Source organism: Ursus americanus, unplaced genomic scaffold (genome assembly GCF_024610735.1).
Source record: "Ursus americanus isolate L20-20 unplaced genomic scaffold, mUrsAme1.1.p SCAF_65, whole genome shotgun sequence".
Classification (NCBI taxonomy): Eukaryota; Metazoa; Chordata; class Mammalia; order Carnivora; family Ursidae; genus Ursus; species Ursus americanus.
Window position 1 is genome coordinate 1068554 of NW_028273647.1, and position 12691 is coordinate 1081244.

Sequence of the window (12691 nt, forward strand, 5' to 3'; positions counted from 1 at the left end):
CCTTGGGGACAGAGATCCCTGAACAACCCCTACCGCCTTCCCTGAGTCCTCCAGATCATGTGCTGGACTTCTGAACCAAGGGCTACCCTCCCTCCATTCCCCAAATTTTCCTGCCCCAAAGTTGCTGTCAGGACATAGAAGGTGCTGGAGCCAAGAGAAGGGCACATGCCTCCACCCAAACGTTTCAATCTCTGACCCAAAAGCTATGATATTTTCCTGAAAGGAAGTCCCTTAACAGGTCGGGGGAAAATCCCTCCTCCTCCCACGTCATCACACATCAGCTGCCTCAAGGCAGACCGACGGTGTGACCAGTGCTCTGCTTGACTCCTATGTGGCCCAGAGCCCAGGATTTTCCAAGCCAACTTGCACATATAATTCCTCTCTAATGAATCAGCTTGGCCTTCAAGAACCAACCCTGGATGAACCGCTAGCTAATGAGGAAAGTGACCTGATGGACTGGTGCTTTGCTGGTTTAATAGATGAAGCTGACATGTCCTCCACTGTCTTCTGACCACTGATCTGAGCAATAGCCTGAGCAGGCAGAGCCTACACTCTGAGTGTGCACTTCCCGCTCCCCAAACTCTGAAGTCTCTGTAGACTCCTCACCCTTCTCTAGACCTTGCAGTTGCAGGGAGAGAGTTTCTTCCCTCTGCCACCAAATGTTCATTCCACCAACCCAATGGCATTGTCCCTTCTCACCACTGTCCCAGGCAGCACCCAAATACCCAGTAATCCTGTTCACATCAACCAATGGAAATCACTCTATGAAATCCCAGTTTCGTTCCTTTATAAAAACTCTGTGGATTTATAGACCGCTGATGTTTGGTTTTGGATCTTGACATCTACGTTCAGAAGAGTTAACCTGTGATTTCCCTTTACTGTGATGTCTATTGCTAGGTGGCATCCAAATTCTCCTGATCTGATGAAAGCAGTGTAGGTGTGTTCCCTCTGCATATGTTCTCTGGAAGAGGATGTCGGAGAGTGGCATCACTTCTAAAACACTTTGTAGAAATCAGAGGAAACGATCTGTGCCTGAGTTTGTTTTGTAGAAAAAATAGTTTTACATTTGTTTTTTAATTGATGTTTACTTTACATATTGTAAAGTCCCCGAATCTTAAATGTCTAGCTTTATGGTTTCCTGTAATATAAATGCATCTGTTGCCAACACCAATTTGACACACAGAGCATCTCCAGGACCCTGGCAGCCTCCTATAGAAGGAGTTAAGAATAATATCTAACTTATTAGGTTACATGAATAAAATCATCTACTCCATGTATAGTCTAGGCACGACGATTACACATAATTAGCTCAGAAAGAGTGTGGCAGCGTCCTTGGAAGGTAGTTATGTTGCCTGTATGTACTATTACCACCACCCTGTCTCCGCTTTTGTGGCCGCATGCATCAGCGGTCACCCCAGTGTTTGGTTGGTTTTCCTGCGGTGCCAAAAAGGAAGTTAGGGAAGCAACGGAGAACATGTGCACTCGTTTGCTTTACCATTTTCATCCCAAGCGCCCTGCACTCACATTTCCTCTTCCTGTTCTTCTTTGCCCCAATTTGCTTTGTCTTTTCCTTCTTTTGAGTCCATTACAAAAAATTTGTTAACAGCTGAAAGGAAGACAAGAATCAGGCATAACCAGAGCCGCCCAGGGCAGGTAACCATTAAGTGGAGGATGCTGAGAGCAGATCCAGAATTCCCGGGGCCCCTCCAGCAGGGACCCTTCCGACTCCCAGCCCAGCTCCTGGCTGGGGCCATTCAGGGCTGCTCAGCAGGAGTCCGTGGTACAGACCCAGCGTAAGGGGCCAGAGCAACACTAAGAATGTGAATGAGGTAGGCTGCAGGAGGTTTTACAGACATTGATCCAAGGACCTTAAGTGCCTGTATGAGACCACATACTACAGGATGAGAATTATAAAGAGGGAATGGGGGAAGAGCTACAAAGAGGAGCTTATAGATAGCAAAAACAAAGTGAAAAGAGATGAAAGAGGAAATAAATTGCATGCACAGTTTTGCTCCCTGCATGTAATCCTGTGCATGGATAATTGTAGGAGTGGGGAGGAGGAAGCCTTGGGAAAGGACGGGGACAGTCAGGGTTGGGGTGAGAACTTGGACCCACTGCTCCTGGCAGGATAAAGGCCGACCTGGGGATGACTCTGTCTTCCCCTCTGCAATGAGGGAATGGGTCTCTGTGATCTGCAACATATTTTTTCCCGCCTTCAAATTTCATAACTGTGACCATGAATGAACTCCTGTGTCATCTTGTCCTTACAAGAAGGCAGTCACTATCTGCATGCATTTCTGTGTGTGATGTTGCCTTCCTCAGTACTCATGACTCAGTACTCCCCTTCCACTTCTCTCCACTATTTAGTGTTCATCGTCCTTCTCCGTGTCAGCCTCTACCAGCCATGTTATTTTAAAATATGGGGACACCGGAGGAATCATCATGGGTATACTGCCACCCTCCCTCATCAATCAATTGATCAATTAACCAATCCATCCAAACCCAGGGGGCACCTGTAATGGGACTGGGGTTTTGTTGGGCCCTATGGGACAGAATGGCAATGAGTTCCACATACTACCTGTCCTGTGCCTGGGGTAATTGCAGTTACTTGAAGATCGTTCTCAAAAAATCCCATAGGTTTCCTAGCCCCCTAGAGAGCATGAACATGAAATCAGAAGTAAGCTAACTTGTCTAAATTCCCTTAGTCTATACGTGGGGCAACAGGGGCTCTACAGCTGATGCGATCACATAAACACACACTACCTGCCGGAGTTTGCCCTGAACCTTGGAAGGACTTGGGAGGGTGGGCTTTGGGCAGGCCTGGGGTAGGCATGACCAAGGTGTGGGGGGCAGGGCCAATGTGTGGCTGAGGCAGTGGGTTCTGAGAGGAGCACTGACTCCCTACCCTGCCGCCCAGAGAGAGGTCGTGTCCTGTGGCCAATGCCAGGTGACCAGGTCAGCAGGGCTGTAAAAGCTGGTGTGTGAAATAGGCCCAGCAGCTCCTCATACAGTCCTCTAGAATCCCTGCCGGCCATGGAGGGTCTCCAGGGCAGCTGCACATGGGCCTCTTTCAGATGGAAGCACATTCACAGTTCAGACTTGGGTGAGGTATGGAGGCTGGGATGAGCTAAAGGACATTGGAGCATATGCATAATTCCAGAGGAAAGGTTCTTCAACTCACCTAGCTATGGAAGTGGCCTTTAAGGAGGAGCAAACAGGACAGGAACATAATGTTACTAGTCCTGTACGTTAAAAGGGAGAGAGTTGACCTCTCATCTACCTCCTGGCTCATGCTAGAACTTTGTATCCAGATTCAAGTGTCTGTTGGGTCGCACCAGATTACATCCATCAAGGTTAATAACAAGAAAGATACCAAAATCCCAAGAGGTGCTAATGAAACAGAACCTAAGCTTTGACATCTGGCAGTGGGAAAGAGAAGGAAGTACAGGTTTCAGGGGAAAGAATTCTTTTTTTTTTTAAAGATTTTATTTATTTATTCGACAGAGATAGAGACAGCCAGCGAGAGAGGGAACACAAGCAGGGGGAGTGGGAGAGGAAGAAGCAGGCTCATAGCAGAGCAGCCTGATGTGGTGCTCGATCCCATAACGCCGGGATCACGCCCTGAGCCGAAGGCAGACGCTTAACCGCTGTGCCACCCAGGCGCCCCCATGGGAAAGAATTTTTAAATAGGAAAGCAAAAATGATTGCAAACACAGCACACCTGATGCCTATGGACTCCATTCCTCTTACTAATATGTCATTAAAATATGAAATGAACAAATTAGACTTGTACATATATTTCCCTACCCCTTCTGCTTTCCTATCCACCTTCCTCAGTCTCCAGAGCAGCAGGTGCAACCCAACTGTACCCGGAACCCTCTTGCATTGCTTCCTACCTGAGTGTTGTTCCCTACCTGGAGAGTCATCCTCCTCACTACTGGAATCTTGAATGCTCTCCACAAGAAAATCTATAGACACCCAAATATGATATATAGAAACACATCAATTAGAGGGGCTCACCCTTTCCTCCTCCTCTAGTTGAGGCTGTGTGGGTCATACGGCATCAACCTGATATTTCCTGTGGGTTCTCAGAAGTTCTCTATACTTGGTGGAGTCAGAGCCCTTCAACAAGAATTGATCACAGTTACAAACCTTCGAATGAGACAGAGATGCTGAATGAATCAGCTTTCACACTCTCAGTTCTACAGGCACATTGCAGCTCTTACCTCCAAACTTACCACCTGAGATTCAAATTAGTATGCGCACATTTGAAATGTAGCTAGTGTGAGTGAGCAATGTGGTGTTATTTTAATTCGCTGAATGTTGGTGTAAAATTAATTATAAGCAGACACATGTGGCTAGAGGCTAGCACCCTGGAGAGCACAGTTCTAGAATCCAAAGATGAAAAAGAGGTCACTTGCCCTCCGCTGGTTGTTTCTTGGTTGTAGTTTGCTGGCCTGATCTGATCATTCATGTATAGGCATTTCTGGGCTCATGCACACATGACAGGCACAAGTTAAGACTCTGGGACACTAAACAGTAAGGTCAACCACCAGGTCCTAGAGGAAGCGACCTACAGAAATCCCAATGTCACTGCATAGAAACAAACAAACAAACCCTAAAATATTTATGGAACCACAAAGGACCCCTAATAACCAAAACAATCTTGAGAATGAAGAACAAAGATGGAGTCCCCACACTTCCTGACTTTAAAGCATATTACAAAGCTACGGTAATCAAACAGAATGGTACTAGTATAAAAACAGGCCGATAGACCAGTGGAACAGAGCAGAGAGCCCCCAAATAAACTCACACGTACATAGATAAATGATCTGTGACAAGGGTGCCAAGATTGCACAATGGGGAAAGTAAAGGAGGCATGGAGTGAACACTGACACTCCCTAACCCAGCTGTTTAGGAGATTTGCAACAAGGGTGATGGGCACCAAGCTAAAAGCCAAGTTTTACTTTAAATTCCTATTTGCCACTGTACCTTGGGTATGGACTTACAGGATTTGAGCATTTCTCATGGTATGGTGATGTCATAAATTACATTAAATTATCGTCCTGATTCTTAACTGCTCTGGGCCATGTACAAGCAATGACCTCAGCTATGACAGCTGTTGGCCTGCACTGTCCTACATGGGGCCTCTTAGCTCTCAGAATCAGTGGACTGACCAGGAGCATGTGGACTTTCTATGTGAGTTTCACTCTAATGACTATGCCAGAGCTGGCTGTTAAATCCATCTATAGTTGTTCTGGGTTATGTGACCATTGAGGCCACCTTATAACGTGGTCAGTGTTTGGGACATGTGTACACTTCAGTACTTTGGGAGTGTACACGGATGCTGAAACCCCCCTGCTCTGTGACTAACGATCCCGTAGCTGAGTGATAAGTGCAGATCAGTAGCACAGAGCATCAGCAACGGGGATACAGGCCTAGGTCCACACTTTGACTTTCCTCCTTAGGAGGTCAAGACCTGGGACAGTCTTTTCTGCTCTATCTCCATCTGAGGAAGGGAACATTCAACAAACTTCCAGGCACAGTTGTGGTGATGGAGGAATTCGGGATTGTATGTGAAGTGTTCAGTGGTGAGGAGATTATTTTGCAAAGTTGACATTGCATTGTTCTGTGTAAATGGGAAATACCTCCTGAGGAAACACACACATACTCAATACAATCACATTTACATTGACACCACATAGACACCCCTTAGCCCTCACACATAAACCACACAACCTAAATGACCTAGTTGTTCTGGGGCCTGTAGAACATGGTCATAGTTCTTTACTGGACAGTTGGTTTCTCCCACTACACACTCAACCTTCATTCCTAGCAAGAACCCAGAATCAGGGTGGCTCTCCAGACCAAAGCAGACAAGAAAGCCCCACCTTTTTCATCACGTAGATTATTTCTCAATGAGTGATTATAAAAAAATGGAATGCTTTTATTTCCTGTTGAATTCATCTGCAATTAAAAAAATGCAAAACACTATGAGGATGGCATCATCCTAAACACTGCTGGTACAAGTCTTTTGTTCTCTCTAAGAAACCTGATGGGAACCAGTGGTTGAGTCAGGGGCCCCAAAACAAAGAAATGAAGCAAGGTTTCTATTTTGGACGAAGTCAAGCTTACCTGGGGGAGAGATGGGACCCCTTTCTCTGCCTTGTCACTGGAAAGGTCCTCCAATGGGCACTCCAGGGGGTCTGGGGGACATGGAGTAACTGTCAGGACACCGATGGTGCTGCTCAGAAATTACTCAGGGAGCTCTGATTGATGTGGACATGGGGCAAGAGGGTATGGATGTGATTAAGAGGCAAGGTGAGCTGCTGATGTCCCATCCTCCTTGGTGTATGAATGAAGGCAAAAGAGAGGAGCAGGAAGGGAGTGAAAAACAGAGCTTTTGGCTTTCTAGCTAAGTGGAATCTAATTTATGTGAAATAATCCATCTAAACAGGGTAAACACTCAAAGATACAGACATAATGAAGAGAAGGGCCACATGCACCCCAATGTTCATAGCAGCAATGTCCACAATAGCTAAATCGTGGAAGGAGCCGAGATGCCCTTCAACAGATGACTGGATTAAGCAGATGTCCATATATACAATGGAATACTACTCAGCTATCAAAAAGAATGATTTCTCAACATTTGCTGCAACATGGACAGCACTGAAGGAGATAATGCTAAGGGAAATAAGTCAAGCAGAGAAAGACAATTATCATATGGTTTCTCTCATCTATGGAACATAAGAACTAGGAAGATTGGTAGGAGAAGAAAGGGATAAAGAAAGGGGGTAAACAGAAGGGGGAATGAAGCATGAGAGACTATGGACTCTGAGAAACAAGTTGAGGGCTTCAGAGGGGAGGGGGTTGGGGGAATGGGATAGACCGGTGATGGGTAAAAGGAGGGCACGTATTGCATGGTGCACTGGGTGTTATACGCAACTAATGAGTCATCAGACTTTACATCAGAAACCAGGGATGTACTGTATGGTGACTAACATAATAAAAAAAAAAAAACATTAAAAAAAGTAATTATTGATAAGACTGTATTTATTGCCATTTGATTACTCTGGTCATCTCTTTGGTGGCATTTCCTTGATGAAACCCCCTGAATCCTCCCCTCTCATTCATCATCTTTCAAAGCTCCTGACTGGAGAAGTTCATACACCCCATGACATAATCTAAGCACAAGACTGCTGAAAAGAGCAGAGCTATCTCAGGGTCTCCAGGATCTAAGGAGTCAACCTCAGTTAGCAATTTCGGACAAGCCAGTGTAAGCGTGTGAACTGAGACCGGATGTGTAAACTGGTGAATGTTTGAGACCATGGACTTCAGAACAACATGGACTTAAAATCACCTTGACCTGCAAGGAGAGAGGGGTTTTTCTGGTCAAGGATATGGACAATTATCCTGTCACAAGAGAACCAGTCCCTGATCCATCAGGTCCGAGCCAGGGAAAAGTGGCTACCATGTATCTGACCAAGATGCGGGGGCCTTGAGGGAATTTCTGCCTTAAAAAGAACTGCGTAAGGAAATGCAGGAATGCTGAAAATCCTAGCTCATAGGTCAGCATAGATGTGAATAAACCAGGCTTAGCTGTGGCCTTAAAGTACACCTCCCGTCTTTTTCCCATACACAAAACAAGCAGGAATAGGAATCCAGAGATCATTGACAAGGATCCCAGAAGGATTCCAGTCTCAGTAAATGGTGAACCTGGAGCCCTTAGAGGGAGACTGAGGATGGCAAGTCCTGCCTGCCCTCAGACTATTTGCAAATTACCTTCCTCTGGCTTTGTCCCTTCCACATGCAGGATTTGATCTCTTTACATGTTTTTCCCCACTTAGTGCTGGTGCAATTCCAGAGATTGAACTAGAAAACTACAAGTTCTCGATACTGGGTCAAAACAAAAACAAAACAAGAACACCACGTCAACAAAGGAAGCAGGAAATAGTCCACCTTCCTTTATAGTGGAAAAAAGCGGCTCCTGTCCTGGACAGGAAGCAGTTCTGGGGAGTGTGACTCTTAAAGACTCCCACTTTCAGTGGTTGTTGCTATTTCTGTGGAAGTACCTTCAACCTCTAAATCTCAGGAGTTCTGAGGGGCTGCCTTTGCTGTTTGCCCAAATTTATTGTACTGAAATGAACCTGTCCTCTGAGTAAAGGGGATTTGGGGGTACCCTCCAGTAGCTAGGGAGGAGGACTGGCTCTTCTCCTTCCTCCCACATACAATAGCTGATGACGCTTTAAGATTCCTTAGTTCAGGAATGAATATGAGAGTCTATATCTTCTACGTTACTGTAGGAAGTAAAAGAACAAACCACACTCTCGGGCTCTAAAAGAAAAAAGGGCTTTAATATAATAATATTTGAATTTACCACTTACTATTTAAGAGAATAAATATTGCCCCCCGTCAAATAACTAAATAGATGGGAGGAAGGGATGTGGAGCACATGGGGCGGATGCACCGCAAATCCCCAGCTGCTGAGGAATCCCTGCAGGGCCACTGGACACTTGCTCAGCCCTGAGGTTGACTGCGGCCAGTTCTTCTCCTTCTTGAGTGCTACTGACCAGCTAGGACCGGGACTCCAGCTGGCAGGACAGGGTGTAGCTAAGGACAGAGGGACACCTGTGAGTTGCCCAGGAGCTTCCATTTAAGAGTCCCTGCCAGTGCTTGCCCACAGCTGGAGTCAGGCGCCCCGGCAACAAGGCCTGAGGCTGCCCAGGGAAGGAGGATCCCAGGAGTGGCCAGCAGAAAGAGTCCACCCCGAACCTCACCGACCCAGCTCCTGATGGGCCTCACCTCTCACCTCACTGAGAGACTCCATAGCCTGGAACCAGGCCCAAAAAGGATCCTCGGGCTCTAGGGTGTAATTCTTGGCAGCCACCTGGAGCAGCATGATGTCCGTCATGACTTGGTATTCCTGAGCAGAGAGAGAAGCACAGGATGTATAGGGAGGTTGGGGCGGGGGAGGGGGGTAGCTGCAGGGCCTGGTGAGGGTTGAGCAATGGGAGAGGGGAACTGTCCCGGGTCCTGGCACACATGGCCACCCTCCTGCCTGCAGATTCATCCAATCCCAACCTGTTCTCAGAGGTGAGTATAAATAGCCCTTCCTACGGGAAGCTATCCTTGATGGCATTCCTCTATCCCCACTTACTAACTAGATGGGTCTTCCACTTCTTTATTATCAAACTATCCCAGTAAACGTGAGACGGAGGGGATGGAGCCAAGCAATGTTCTTCCCAGGGACATCTCTGAGGCCTACTCCCTACCCTTTCCTACAGGAAGTGACACACAACCTTATTCTTTTTCTGGTGGTTGATCTCACATCTTTGGAAAGCAGAGAGCCAAAGTCCATCAGAAGGAGCCCCCTGGTTATTACTAGCACCTTACACCCACACCTTCTAATGCTGCGCTAAGGCCAAGACACATTTGTGGGCTCTGCAAACACTGATAATGGGACTGGGATCTAGGCAAGGCTCTGGGGTCCAGAGAAAGGACACGGGGCAGATGGACTGGCTACAGATCGGGACCCTGTAGCACTACCCTCTCGGAAGACAGTAGGGGAGGCCGAAGCCTCAGGCAGGAAGGGGCTGCTGCGGCTACTGAGGTGCTTGCTGATGTGGAGGGTCCTGACTTCATTCTCCCCCCACGGGCAACCTCACCAGGGGAGGCTGAGGTCCAGTCAGACAGACTTCACGCAGCTTTGCCTTCAGGAAGCTCTGCTGCTTCACCAGTCTTCGGCACCGGGAGCCGTGTCCTAAGTGCAGCGTCCCTTCACTTATCACTGAGATGGGCAAGAGACCCCAGCTCACAAGGGCAACTGTGAGGCTGTCATGAGGGGAGGTTTGCCGAGTCCTGAGAGCTCAGGGCTCAGTACAGGGGCGCTCTGCTCCCAAACCTCCGGATTCTGGTCCCTCCCCCACAATCCTCAGGCTCACCCACCTCCAGATAGTCCTCCATTGCAATATCCAGCATCACCAATTCAGTGAGGAAAGTGCCAAGTTAGGGGACAACACCCTGTGTCATGAGCGGTAGGGTTGGGATGAGTCCCTGCTCTCTGATGCCCATGGGGACCCTCCCCTGAAAATGCTGCAGCCTCCTGGCCCACCCCAGTTTCCCACATGGAGCAGCCTAGGACCCTTAGCAGTCTCCCCTCAATTCCCTTTCCCCTCACCCTCCAAGTACATCATACTCTTTCTAATCACCTCCAGGGCCTGCTTTTAGAAAATCACAGGGTATATAGTCCTGGGCTCCTCCCCATCCCGAAACACATTCTGGATCCAGCTTTCTAGACCCTCCTGCTGGTCACTTTGAAACAAGAATTTTAGAAGCAACAGGAAGTGGAGCTGGAGTTGAAGTCCCACCTGTACTGATTTGGAGGCTTCCAGCCCTCAGGGAGAAGCCCCTCTCCTCTGACTTTGGAGGCCCTGGGCCTCAGGCACACTCACCTTCTTCTGCAGCCTCTTCTTCTGGGCTCTCCGGAGGGCCATCACCAGGGTGGCAGATTTATTAGATGGTTGCTCCTGTAGGGCCAAGGACAAGATCCTTGAGACCGTAATACCCTCAGTCCACTTGCCCCCACCATCTTTTAATTCAGACCCTAGACATCTGACTTAAGTCCGCTGATAACTGATAAACATTATCCTTAAGCATGCCATGAGTGATTCTAGAAAAATCTCAGCTCCAACATTCTCCATGTGTGACCCTGAGCTTGCAGCCTGGCCTCCCTGAGCCTGTTTTCTCATCAGGAAAAGTGAGAATTCTACCTACCTCCCATCGTCTCCTGAGGACTCAGTATCGTATTACTATCATTATTGTTGTGGCCCTCAACCCATCCCAACCCCTTCACTGAGCAGAGCCCTGTCCTCTGGGCTTTCAAGGTTTGTACAGGTGTCCATCTGGACTAGCTGTTAACATAGAGAGACAGGGTGTCTAGGCTAGCGAATCTGGTTGAGCAGCACCTGGTTGTTCCACCCCCAATGGAATCTTCACCCCAGCCTGTCACCACATTCATGCCAAAGGCTTCCCCTCTCCAAGGAATGCTTCAGGCCATTCCCTATTTCATCCATGCAGGACCCTGTTCCCTCACACCCTTCTTCTCTTTCCAGACCTGCACCTTCCATGCTACCTTGATGACTAGTTTCCTGCTCTGTGGGTTGTCTTCAGTGCCCAGCTTTTTAAAGTTTTGAAAGCACTTCCTGAATAGAGGGAAAGGAGGCAGGACGATTGGAGGACTAATGTGGCAGGATTGAGTGCAAGTCCCTTTTATTTGAGAACCCCAAAGTGTCAAATTGCCTGGATAACAGTTTTCTCTGGGTTCCTCTGAGCACTAAGGTCTTTGTAGGACATGGGAGAGAGCTCTGATGTAGGTCATCCTATGACTCCATTCCCATATTAATTGAGCAGCTCTGTTTTGGTCAATTTTGGTTTCAATTGGGCAGAGTTTAGTGGTTGTAAACACATGAAAATATTTATTCAGCTCAGCCTTGTGGGGGAACATTTAGGAAAACTGATTTCTAAAGCAGGAGACATGGTGGCCTATTCTCCAGGGAGGCTGAGAGACCCGCCTGCCAGCCCAGGTCCTGTAGTCAGGGATTGCTGCTTCCCAGGAGGTCCAAGCTGGCTGAGGGGGAAGAGGACAGGCCTCTGGGAGATCCCTGATCCATCCTGGTCCGTCCATGCAGAGAGACCGTCTCACCTGGAAACGTTCTCCCATGTCTTCTTGGGGTGGTATATTGAGACAGTCTGCAGAGCCGAGACGATGGCATTCAGGGAGTAGTAGTTCTGCAGGATTTGACAGGCCTGGGGAGGGAAGAGAATGAGCTGTCACGTGGGTAGTGGAGGCTGATTTTCTCTAGAGCTTCAGTCACCCTCAGTTTAAATCACTCCTCCTGGATGAAGCAGATGTCCAGGGACCTGCCGAAGGGCACATATAAGGCCCAAAGAGTCCCAATGCTGAGAGACAAAGGATTTTACCTCACTCCAAGGAAGAAGTCAAGGAGGAACAGAGCATCCCAACATTGGGCCATGCAAGTCACAGTCAGCCTCTGGAAGGAAGAGCCTAGGGACTGCACAGTCCCTAGGGCAAAGACCAGGGCCTTCCACCCTGAGACCTGATCAAGGGAAGAGCAGTGCCCGAGACGCAGGAGATCACCTCAGCTGGGCTTCCCGTTGCATACCTTGGCCACCTTGATCCAGTGCTCCACCACCATGGCCCTGTCCCGGGCTGTCATGCTTGGGTTGCCAAGGCAGGTAGTGATGACACACTTGGCCACACCGTTGAACTGGGCGACAGTGGCCCGGACTGTGGGTGCCAGGTGCTCACTGCCAGGCTTATTGCGCTTGGACCAGACGGAGCCCAGGCACTGATGGGGCAGCAGCTTCTTGAACAGCTCCTAGAGAACAGGGGGAGGTTTGTTCACCCAGCTATTTCACATGCAAGAGTAGTGTCCTAGATAGGGGTCACAGGTCAGAGCTAGAGCTCAGAAAGCTGAGAATGTGGCCTGAGCCTGGTTGGAGTCCCTGGATGTCACTCCATTCTTTTTCACTGAGGGGCCCAGGACAGGATGGCCCAGGAGCAAATAGAGACGAGGGAAGGAAGGAGGGCATTTGCATCCTGATCATCCTCACAAACTCCAAGCTCCACGCTGCTGTTCAAGGTGGCTCCTCCCAAGGGGGACTCTTCCCC

At 48.4% G+C, this 12691-nt stretch overlaps 1 protein-coding gene across 1 annotated transcript in view; it reads right to left on the reverse strand.

The window, feature by feature from the left end:
- Nucleotides 1–12691, reverse strand: part of LOC123803119 (uncharacterized) — a 121199-nt gene that overhangs the window by 18155 nt on the left and 90353 nt on the right. Inside the window, exons 4-8 of the mRNA XM_087860460.1 lie at nucleotides 11702–11805; nucleotides 10452–10526; nucleotides 8803–8923; nucleotides 6136–6206; nucleotides 3915–3968 (exon numbers count right to left, since the gene is read on the reverse strand). Coding sequence (XP_087716586.1) covers nucleotides 3915–3968; nucleotides 6136–6206; nucleotides 8803–8923; nucleotides 10452–10526; nucleotides 11702–11805 — 425 coding nt within the window. The remainder of the gene's footprint in view (nucleotides 1–3914; nucleotides 3969–6135; nucleotides 6207–8802; nucleotides 8924–10451; nucleotides 10527–11701; nucleotides 11806–12691) is intronic.